Raw genomic sequence first — 12192 nt, 5'->3', positions numbered from 1 at the left:
CAAATACAGGTTTGTATGGCGTCGATGGTACTTTTAACATTTCAAATTAAAAAACCTTGACTGATCTTACCAGTGTAAAAATGGACGGCATAAAGGCTGATAGATATATGCTTTTATAAAGTAAAATGTAGCTTTTGTTTTTTAATGTGTCCTCCCTTTTGAAAGGGCGAGTCATTTGGACTAATCAGGTATCTTTGTCTTGTACACATTAGGTTTTCAAATTCTATATCTAAAATGCCGGGCACCAGACAGCTATGCAGCTGGCAAGCTTAACTAGAATAAACAAATGCGTTTGTAAACATGGACGGTTCCAAACTGAAGGGGATCCATGCTCAAAAGTAATGACAAAATACAATACATATCGCATATCCGTAGCCGTGACCAACCTATAAACCGGGCCAGTCTATTTTGTAAGTACAACAAAACTGTGGAGGATACGGAAATTATTTACTGCTGTTTAAGGATAAACATCGATATAAGACTACATATAAAAATAATAACAGAGGAAATACACGTAGAAGTGTTCAAAAGAAAATGGCTCATGTAAGTTCAGTAACTAAAATTGATCTTTTATTTTATTTTATCATCAAGTTAAAAAACGACGTAAAACCGACACTTCTTTAATGTTTTCCATTGGTTCTATTTTTTATTGTATTAATGAAAATAAATTCAATAAATTTATACTGTCTGCTAATGGAGAGTGCCAACCTTTCATGTTGTAGAAACTCGTCATCCAAACCTATACATTTCCAATTTTATAATCCACTACAAAGATGTTCAAATTGTGTACTTGTACATTGAAGTACAATTCGTACAATTTGTTTGATATTAGTTTGTTTCTTAGTATATTGATTCCATAATGACTAGATTTCTTGAAGAAAAGTTTCCCTTGTTACTCTGTCTTCTGCAAGGGCAATGAGTACATGCGTTTAAGGTACTTAAGGACTGCATTTATATAAATATATACCAGAGCATTTTTGTGTTTTACGTTCCATAATGACTAGATTTTTTGAACAGTTTTAAAGAACAGTATGTGCCTGATTTTGTCTGTCACTGATCTCGCTTTGAAAACCCTTCAAGCTATCTTATGCCATTTCGGTAATTCTACCAAGTTCGGTAATTCTACTTTTAAAGGAGTTCCCAAAATTAAAGAAGTCTAAAGTGTAAATGCCAAGGAGACTGCGTCGAATGCTTGCTGAAAATCTATGAGAACAGCAAGCCAGGTATATTCTAAGGGTTAGTTTCAAACAGAATATCATAAACAAGTCTGATGTTTTCCGCTTAAAATTTATTTATTGGGTTACCCGTATTTCTTATTTAGATTCGCACATATTGTAGTGTAAATATTTATGCCACATGTTATGTATTTCAGTGAAGCATTATTCGGGTTTATACTTATAGACCAAATTGGTATTTTAATACAGATGCAACTGTATCAATTTGTTTATAACTGAAATAAGACTTATAAAATGAGTGAGTCGTGTGTTGGTGTAACTGTTAAATCTGTGTGATTATGTCTTTAATGACAAGGATGGATATTTACACAGCTTGCAGTGGTAAGTTTCATATATAGTCATACAAGTCTATCATGATAATTATGTACCGGTATCACTCTTTACCAACTGTCTTCTGCAGATCTCCTAACTTCTCCACTATTCTCGTTTTCATCCCTTCATTTTTCTTTATATTGTATGTTTCGCTAGCCAACATTGCATTTTTTCTCTTAATTTCAATTGGCAAGTCTGTTAGTACCTTTTTCCCCTCTGAGAATTGGACTTAAGAACTTAGAGATCGCTAGATCTCTATCGCTAAACGACTGAAACCTTACTATTATAGGTTTATGACCATCTCTTTCATATGGTGTTCCATGGCAATTCATAAACTGCATTTTGTCTACTCTTTCTTCATTAATACACCGTATTTAATTTGTCTTAAAAAAGATCTCTTGGTGACAATTAGGCTCTCATACCTTTGCTCTTTAAATCCATAGAAAAGAAGACTATACTTTCTTTCTTGCTTTTCTGGCAATAAAAGCTTTTTCATTTCATCAATTTCAGAATTTATTTTACAAAATTTTGTATTTTATAGATCTATAAACTCATCATGTTTCTCTTCTCGGTAGCAAGACTGCTCTCTAATTCATTTACCTTTGACTTGATTTCTTTTACTTCCTTCTTTATATCATTAATCTCCATTCTTACTGACCTAATCTCTCTTTTGAGCTCATCAAAGACATGTGTGAGTTTTTCATCAAGCTTAGATATCTTCTTGTCTATTTTATCATCGAATTCTTTGTAGAGGTCCCTAAATTTTTATTTAAATTCGGATAATTTTTTTTCAAACTAGCCAGATGTATTGTCCTCCTCCTTTTCTTCTTTGTTCCTTTGTTTATCATTTTCTGCTTGTGTTATTTTTTCTTACTGCTTTGTTATTTCTCCAAGAGAATTTACCACAGAATCTCTTCTAGCAGAACCTGCTCTATGTGCCATCACTAACCCTCAAAGATTTAGTTTTTCATAAAACTTGTATTGATTTAATGTCTGGAAACTGTTGCAAAAATCGTTTCTTTTGTTGTATTGTACTGCAAATTGATCTTGCTTTTAAATTTAGTTAATGGATTTCATTTTTTCTTTTCAATGTCATCTTCTCTAGTTATCATATGTGGGTGGGGTACACGTGCTCACTCTTTCCATACAATCTTATTGACTCAGTATATGTATTAGTGTCTATTTTCGCCACAGTACATTTAGACGAGGACATAAGGCATCTCCTCCTACTGAATATAGCTTGAGCAAACCGTCGTTATTATGTATTTTCACTTTATTGCCTACTTCTCTTTTTGTTTATGTTTTCATAGCCTTGCTTGATTTTCCCTAACAAGTTCGGTGATTCTACCAAGATGCAAGTTCAGTGATTCTACCAAGATGCAAGTTCGGTGATTCTACCAATATGTAAATTTATGCCTGAAACAATGCCCGGAGTGGCAAATAGGGTTTTCCCCTTTAAGGGTGTTTCCTTTGTTGCTCTGTCGTCTGCAAAGGCATTGAGTACATGCGTTTTAGCTACCCAAGAACTGCATTTATATAAATATATGCCAGAGCATTTTTGTGTTTTACATTACATGCCTTATGTTGCCTTTGCGTATCTTAGGGTTTCCCTGGCGGGGATAACTTTTGTTTACACTGTCCTATGACTTTGGAACATGGTGGGGATAAGAATGAGGTTAGGTGCATCATAAACCGGTTTAAGCTCCCCAGTGGTTTTGCCACTAACCGATCCAAGACGGTGCCCCACTGTGATCCTTAGTTTGTTTGTTTTGTCCTTGTGTGCTTGCTGTGTATGTGTGTGTGTCCGAGTGCTGGTTTATGTTTGGAGAGGCTGCGTTTTTAGAACGTACCTTTCCCTTTTGGATATTCATCGTTGTTTTTTACAATCACATTACGGTTTAAATACAAAACAACATCAACAATAACTAAATAACTTGTGACGATAAATTGCGATGGCGCAATAATACGATACAGAAACGTAAAACATGATGTGAAGAGACGATGTCAATACTGCACTTTTGCATAATGTTTTCATTTTGTCGCACCGTGTTATCGCTTAACCTAAGGGCGAAAATACTATATTGATTTCGCATTATCGTTCTTTTGTGTTATTGCCCGTTGTACGCAAGTAGACAAAGCGAAAGTGCGAAATTAACATCGTACTATCGTACTTCCGTAATTTCCCCGTAATTTCGTCCTTAGGTCGAAGGGACAATGCTCAAACGCTGAAACACGATGCAAAAGTGTTGTTAATTTTGCTCCTTCATATCGTATTATTGTGTTCTCGTATCGTATATCGCCGTATCACATCGCATCACCACATCTTTGAATCTCGCCCTTCCCTATCCACAGGGTGAAGGGGCGAAAACGGACTGCCGTACAGAAGCGTTTTGATAAATTTGAAAGGGCAGCAGATAAATTATATGTTCTTCTGAAATTCAGTTGTTTACATTAATTCACGAATATTATCAGTTAGATATTTTCAAGCTCAAATGGTGGTTATGACTATGTTTAACATTGAAGATGAGTATAATTGTGACATTGGCTCTCTTGAAATAAAACTCAGAGAATATAAAATGAACTGAGATAATAAAATGTATCATCGAGTAACAGTAATCTTTGGTTTGACCATAATTTGAGAAATCAGTTTAAAAATCCCTCCAAACCTTCCATAGTTTTATGTTATGTAAATGTTAGTATCATTACATGTATTATTTATAAATATCATGATAAATTTTCATGAAGATACCGGTAAAACAAGTAGACATTTTTTATCTTGTAGGCTGTAACTCCTCAATCAATTCCGCATCAAGCAAAAATCATAACGATTATAATATACAAATATTTACTGCTCATATCTAATTTAAAAATGATACATTTGAGAAATATTTATTACATGGATTTCAGTGAATTATTGAAATATTAGAGTGAATGTCTCTGGCATTTTCAAATATATCTTTCACTGGTATGAAACTATAAAATTGGTAAATTTGGTCCAAACATGAAATTAAAAAAATGTGTTTGTTTTACATGTAAGATCAAAGTTTCTTTCACCCATGATCAACATGTCTGAAAGAAACAAATATCATCTATTTACAATTACAGCTTGGAGTTCTAAGTTTTGTTACGATCGTGTGTCTCAGTATAAGACGATCTGACAGCTATAATGATTTCAACAACAATTATGACGGCACACTGAACTTTGAATGTGCATCTAAAAAGCAGGCAAGTACGATGGCTTTGATATAAATATACATGTATGTAAACGTAAGCGTTCGCGTGTGTGCACGTGTGTGTGTGTGTGTGTGTGTGTGTGCGTGTGCGTGTGCGTGTGCGTGTGCGCGTTTGCCTGTGCGTGTTGTGTGTGTGTGTTTGTGTGCGCGCGTGTGCGTGTGTGTGTGTGCACACACGTGTGCGTGTGTGTGTGTGCGCGCGTGTGCGTGTGTTTAACGCAATGTGTTTTGACTCTGACGCGGGAAAACTGGTGATATTGTACGATTTATGTTTGATATTTGCTTTTCCTACATAACAAATATCATTATAAGTTAAGTAATCTAGTTCAACAAGTTCATAAATTTATTCATTTTTAAAGTTAAGATGGAGCATGGCAATTTATGTTTTTCTGCCGTAGGGATATAGTTTTGGCGTTGTCCGTCCGTCCTACCATTCGTCCGTCCGTCCGTCCGTCCGTCTGTCCGTCCGAAGCCATATCTAGAAAGTGTTTGGGAATATTTAAATGAAATTTCATACACATGTTAACCACTATGGGATTATGCGGCCCGTCAAGTTTCAGTCAGATTGCCCAAGTAACACCAGAGTTATTGCCCTAAGAAATATCTAGTGTTAACTATATAGGGTGCTATAAATATGGCAATTTCTGCTTCATAACTTGTAATGTATTTGTCCTAGAACTATAAAACTTAAACTGAATTTAGATCACCATAATGTGGTAGTGCACACACAATTTCTTTAGAATGTCTTTAGTTACTTCAGAGTTATTGCCCTTTAATATTTAAAAAAATCCACATATTTGTACATAACAAACTAACCAGTTGGTAGAATTTCATTTAACTAATCTTTCATTATTTTCCATGAAGATTTATTGTAAACATGTGACGTTGTGTACCCACACTCAGTCACTTAACCCCTGCCCCGCCTTAGTCACACCCCCTCCCCCTACCCCCACCCCCACCCCCACCCCCACCCCCCCCTCCACCCCCAAAAAAACCCCATATTTTTTGTAATTCCTTATTTTAAAATCTTTCAAGCGTTCCATGAATATGTATCAACTTGCAAAGTTGTACCCTTCCCCCGCCTGGCTCTTCCACCCAGTCAACCCCACCACCCTGATCATGCAATCATGCAGCACCCCTCACCCCTACCCCAACAATTTTTTTCTTCATTTTTTATTTTCCAACAATATAATTTATTATCAACATGTGAAGTTGTGTACCCTCACCCGGTCATCCCTATCCCCCCCCCCCCATTCCCACACACACCTCAACCCCCCTCCCACATTTTGTTTCAATTTTTTAAACCTTCTATGAATATTTATGACTATTTATCAACATGTTAAGTTGTAACCACACTCCGCGACCACCCCCGTTCAAGAATTCTTACTTGATTGTGCTCTTTTTAAAATCTGTTCTTTTAGGTTCAAATGTACATGTTAAACAGCAACACTTGGTTCCAAACTACTCCAATACAATATTTCGTTCTAGTTACACTTCAAGCTCACATTTCAAATAACTCCATATAATTATAAAAGCTAAGCTTATTACAGTATGTCAGGATCAAAACGTAACATACATTTATTAGCTACATTTAGAACATTTGTTTTCTGTTAATTTGCTTCTTAGTAACATTCTTAACTTTTTGCCGGATATATTTCTTTGTTATTCCTCATCACAAACCCATTCGGCAGGGGATACCAATTCATCGAATTTGCTTGTTTATGGTAAGTTTCACGTGAATTTCTTTGCTTTGACTAAAAATGTTGTCATTTGTTAGGCTATTAGCTCTGTATACAGTGTTTATGATTATGAAGCCAAGGACAGAAAATTCCGCATCCAGTGCAAAGACGTACCAGGTGTATATGGTCCGAGAAAGTGTGAGCACTCGAGTAAGTACAGAACTCACAGATTCAGAATTCATTCTGTTTACTTCATTTACTGAATAACATTATTTCATCACTCCATATATAAGATGCCGGTCCATAGTTTATGCTATCGACCTTTCTATTTTTAAGAACTAAATTTTGCTGGGCTAAAGTCAAAACTTGAAGATAAAAGACATTAAAACTTATTTGTTATGTCATGTAATTGAACACTAATACAATAGCCAGTTTGACTGACTTGACTGTCAATAGTAAATGTAAAAGCTATTAACTCTCGGTCCACCGGACCTCGAGCAATAGTTTTGCTGTTGACCGGCATGCATCATAGTAAGTGTATATTATATAGCTATAGTGAGAGGCACACATAATGACAGCTAAACAAACACATAAGAAATGTAATTTTTTTTTTCGGAGTTCATGCAAAATGAACATCAGAATAGGATCGGCAAATCCATAAATCGCGCTATCGATCCATATTTAATTTGCCGACCTACTTCGGTCGATCATTTCGTATGAACTCCGAAAAAATTATTCATTTCTTATATTTATAATATGCATTTCGTTTGCATTCGGACACAAGTTTATATTATAAGTTGCACACATTCAACTTTAAAATCGGCTATTCTGTTCACCGGCGTCATCCCTGGCTATAAGCGGACGTCGTCAAAACAGCGGCCCCTTATCATTAAGCAACAAAGGCGTAACTATGGCGCATTTTCTTTTGCAGTTCATACAAAATGAACGTCATTAATTTCAATGGAAAAGAATAGGGCGAATGTAAATATTTTGAATGAAACTAAAATGAGTGTGCTAAATAAATCGATAAAACTAACAATAATCGATTATTTAGCGATGCTGTAACTAATGAAATTACTATAAGCATCGGTAATGGCTTCGCTTTGTTTTGTAAAACTTACTTTATTCAAATAATTCGACCTTAAGACGAGAACTTCAGAGTTAATCTTCTTATTTCGATTTCAACACGAGGTTTATCCAATCGTTTGTGCTCTACTAGCAGAAAGTAGTATAGGTGGTCTTTCTTTTACTTCTATTTTTCTGACAGACAATAAAACTGTTGTAAAATTTACGATACAGTTCGTGCACTGTTTCAGTAAACTGGGAAAATGGTTTGGGCGGTCTGTTAGCATTCCAGTGTAGGTCAAATATGTACATTGTTGGCATGAAAAGTAAACACAACAATGTTGTCGAGGACAGAAGATGGACCTTTCACTGTTGTGGATTTAATGGTAATGTTGTGCATTGCGAGTATATGTTGTTACCTTGGCAACAGTATTACTTTCTTAACTGAAAATACTGTATAGTATTCAAGTATGTATTATTGTGGTAGTCCTGGAAATGTTGAGGAAGCCATCCAGCTGGCTTACGGAAGGTCGGTGGTTCTACCCAGGTGCCCGCTCGTGATGAAATATTGCACGGATGGGCACCTGGGGTCTTCCTCCACCATCAAAGCTGGAAAGTCGCCATATGACCTATAACTGTGTCGGTGCGACGTTAAACCCAACAAAATAAATAAATAAGTCCTGGGAATATAATTACCTGTTGAAAGCGGCAAACATATAATATATTGTTGTAGCCAGATAGAAATAACATAAACAGCGCAGTATATCTCAAGCTAATCCATGTGCTTTATGGGCCATTATCATCTAATTGTCGCATTAATTTTCTTGATTCTAAGGCTTTGCCGCGTATTCACTATCTCTCATATGTATTAATCTATCTTATTTCAGACTTTCATCTATATGATTGTGAGTTTACAGGAAGGACCAATGATTACATTAGAGTACAAGACTTTAGTGTACCTGACGGAAAAGTTATAAAGGGGGTCATTTCTGTCCATAAGAGTGCCGCAGAGTAAGCATCATCTCCTTAATTGAGCTCAAACGTACCAAACAATATTATATTTCATTTACATGTATAAGCATGTGTACGTGCAGATTTGTGTTGACTCAGTTCCAACCAAGACTTTATTAAATGATTATAATAAGTTATCGTCCTAATGTCTATCTGTCACTTTGTCGTTAGCTGGTTCTAATTTAACACCACTGAACCTCTTTCTCTTGTCTAGATCGTTTAAGTTAAACTACAGCAGATGTACCTGTCTTTGTTATTATCTAAATGCAAAGGAGCAATAGTCCCTATTCCCTACCCGATATGCGACTATCATTTACACTAGATAAAATACCTTAGAGATCCAAAATACATACCCACCGGTTCAACTGGATATGAATCCTCGATTAGTAAGTTCCTATTTGTGACCTTCGTGAGTAGTATACCAAAGTTCATCAATAGCCAAATACCAAAACCACTGCGAAAACATGCCTGGAAAACTATACAAATGAAGGGAAAGCAATAAACATTTAAAGATAAACACATAACACACAATTCGTTTATCTTTACAGCAACAACTGTACAGCTTCTCAGATATACAGTGTATTCTTAACCCTTAGCCTGCTGGCGGCAGATGACCCTGCCTTTGCGACAAGTGCAGACCAAGATCAGCCTGCACATCCGTGCAGTCTGATCATGGTCTGCACTGTTCGCTATTCAGTCAGTAATTTTTCAGTGAACACCCCTTTGAATAATAAGTGGTATGGCCCAAATTGAATGATGGACTGGTCCATTTTAGATATTTAGCAGGGTAAGGGTTAATGTAAGGATGGCCGCAGTAACATTATCCCGTGAATACGCATATTTTCTTTAATGTTATTACGATGATATTGAAATGAAACTACATCTTGTTATATGTTGAAGCTCTATTGTTTATCATGAATAAATTGTTTTCTTGTGATTGTACATACTTTCATGTCAAATAATGAGTGGGAATTGACTTTCTAAATTAACACATAATGCTTGTTTCTTTCAGGGACAGAATATACATATACAATGTTTGCAAAGTCAAGAAATGGTGATAAACATAACTCAAACAGGACAAGACCAAAGTGGCACAGGAAAAACACTGACTATCTGCACTTGACCTGACTAAATTCCTACTCAACAACAGTATTCATGTTCAAGAGCACGGCCTTCGTATTAATGTGAAAATATCAGAATTGTTAAAACATGTGGAAAAATATGCTGAGTAATAAAAACCATACAGCAATGTTATCGAAGTGGACCTTATGATAACGATACAATTGATTTTCTTCTATTTCACATCACATTTCAAATGTGTCACTTGGACTTGTCCATGGATCCTACATATTCTACAGACAACTAGTGTGTGTTTTGTAAATAGATTTTCTTCATACAGTATACTTTAACACTGTCATTTTCTTTATTACTAGCGAGTAAAGGTACTTTTTAATTTTAAAAATGTTTACATAAGTCTGGAGTTGCGGATGTTTTTTCATCAATCTCGTAAATAATTTAAATGTTCCATTCCCTTTTTTGGGTCAGTGTCCATTCATAGGTTAAAATATAAACGTTTTGAATTGTTTCATTTATATTACTGTAAAATCATTAAATTTCATGGACATGAATTTTCGTGGTTTTGGTCAAATCGGCAATTTCGTGGGGATATGAATTCGTGGATTTCAACCTTTGGACATAAACTGAATGGGAATTTTACTTGTTCGTTGGGATTAAATTTCGTGGATTAAATCAACCATGAAATCCACGAAAATTAGTTCCCCACGAATATTCATGATTTCACAGTATTCGGTAATTTGGATTGCCTTTGCACTAAGCTGACGTATACCCAATGACTTTAAAAATGCCTCACCTATATTATATGGCAATTATATAACTCTTGCAACGTGTATACAAGTATTATTATATTCGCTTATTATTATCCACTAAATCTGATCCGATATGGTGGTTTCTTTTGTGATACTTGAAGCGTGACTCTTGTCGCACGTGCACGTGTAACGCGTGTAGTAAGTCACGTTATACAAAAATCACAGTACGCTTTTATCAGAATCAAATGTTATTACATGCTGAAGTCAGTTATAAAATCATCAACAAACATTTTATCAAAATTTTCCGACTTTAGTTATATAAAAGATCCATTCATTATAATTAATAATGATTCGTATTCTTACCAAAAGTAGGTGTTTGTCAAAATCTTTTCTTGAAATGTTATAAAGCGAAAATAGAGAGCTACCAAAATAAATTATACTAGACAGGCTGCGGATCTAGCGTGAACGTTTGAAATTTAGTCAACGTCGCCTTTCTCAAAATCTTTTCTTGAAATGTTATAAAGAGAAAATAACACCAATCAGTTATATCGGCATTGGAGAGTCATCAAGAAAGGCTATCTATGGATCTAGAATCTGCGCATGACACCACCATGTGAACGTTTTAAGTTACGTCAACTTATTCTAAGTTGGCGTGTTGAAACGTTATTTAAATCATCCTTTAATCATTGGACAAACTGGTCAATTTGTTATCTTTTAACGATGTAACGACTTAAAGACCTGCTCCATTCCTACCTTTTAACCTTAAATTGTCACCGAAAAAGCATGAAAATCCTGACTATAAACAGCGACGCCTGTCAAAATAGAGTCTATTTTATACAAATTCTATATAGAATACCTGTGGGTTTACGTGCTAAAGTGTGGCGCATGGTCGTTAACTGTTACCTGTTGTAGTCATGGGCTGCATACACACAATAGAATTTGAATAGCCACGGAGCAGGGCTTTAAACGGATATTCAATATTCTTATCCGGCGACTATATATGAGCTTCGTGAACAGTAGTCACGCTTCGTTTAGCACAGACAATATTATCACCTAAATACCCGTGTCTATTACGCAATCAATAAATCATACATGTTCCTTAAACAAATTTCTAACATATTAATATATGAAAAGTAAAGAATGCCATAATGTGACTGACCACCTTTAATACAACAAATATAACGTTGATGTCTATTTAATTAGTAACAATCTGTCATGAAAGTACATTTCACATTCTGTTTACGTGTAATTTGATCTATACATAGAGTATTAAAATATGTAATTACTCGGATGGTTTGTTTGCAGTTTTTTTCTACAATTTATATATAATATTCAAACTACAATTTCCAAAGTCAGTCTATGTAGATAAACAATCTTTAATTTAAATTTCTGAGTCATGTATTAAAGCTTTACGTTTTCCATATAATTATACATGCGTCGTAGGTCTACCTGTTACACGTTTCCGACACGAGAACAATGATATACCTGTTTATTTCTGAGGTAGATAGTTGAATTTACTACAGGCTTGCGTCTCGTAAGATGTCACCTTATCTTAGATTTTGAGTTTGCTGTAACCCTTATTAAAGGCACTCGCTACAGTTTTTCCGGACGGGTCGATATTTACCCCAACACCGTGCAAATTTGGTTTCGATATGGCCTAAGACCACAGTTATTTTTACTATATGTTCTATATAGGCACTGGACACTATAACAATTTTGCATGCATTCCAACCCCTATAAAAATACCTGAACTCAACAGAACTATTCAAGAGAAAAAATTCCAGCCACAGTAAACATTGGGTTGACCGGCTCTTTTTCCCACCATTTTGAA

At 35.3% G+C, this 12192-nt stretch overlaps 1 protein-coding gene across 1 annotated transcript; it reads left to right on the top strand.

The window, feature by feature from the left end:
- The first annotated feature begins 424 nt into the window (after nucleotides 1–424).
- On the top strand, nucleotides 425–11652 carry LOC128552272 (hemagglutinin/amebocyte aggregation factor-like). The gene is made up of 6 exons (XM_053533301.1): nucleotides 425–543; nucleotides 4653–4772; nucleotides 6558–6669; nucleotides 7776–7910; nucleotides 8412–8535; nucleotides 9548–11652. Exons 1-6 carry the CDS (start codon nucleotides 535–537, stop codon nucleotides 9591–9593), a joined length of 546 nt encoding a protein of 181 aa, XP_053389276.1. The 5' UTR covers nucleotides 425–534; the 3' UTR covers nucleotides 9594–11652.
- Nucleotides 11653–12192: the final 540 nt, after the last annotated feature.

The sequence above is a fragment of the Mercenaria mercenaria genome, unplaced genomic scaffold, assembly GCF_021730395.1.
Source record: "Mercenaria mercenaria strain notata unplaced genomic scaffold, MADL_Memer_1 contig_2224, whole genome shotgun sequence".
Classification (NCBI taxonomy): Eukaryota; Metazoa; Mollusca; class Bivalvia; order Venerida; family Veneridae; genus Mercenaria; species Mercenaria mercenaria.
The sequence above is the reverse complement of the archived record's forward strand: the minus strand, read 5'-3'. Positions and strand labels throughout refer to the sequence as shown.

Coding starts and splice junctions, on each gene's coding strand:
- LOC128552272 (XM_053533301.1), top strand. Junction 4,773..6,557: donor AATGTGCATCTAAAAAGCAG/GCAAGTACGATG, acceptor GTCATTTGTTAG/GCTATTAGCTCTGTATACAG. Junction 8,536..9,547: donor GTCCATAAGAGTGCCGCAGA/GTAAGCATCATC, acceptor TGTTTCTTTCAG/GGACAGAATATACATATACA.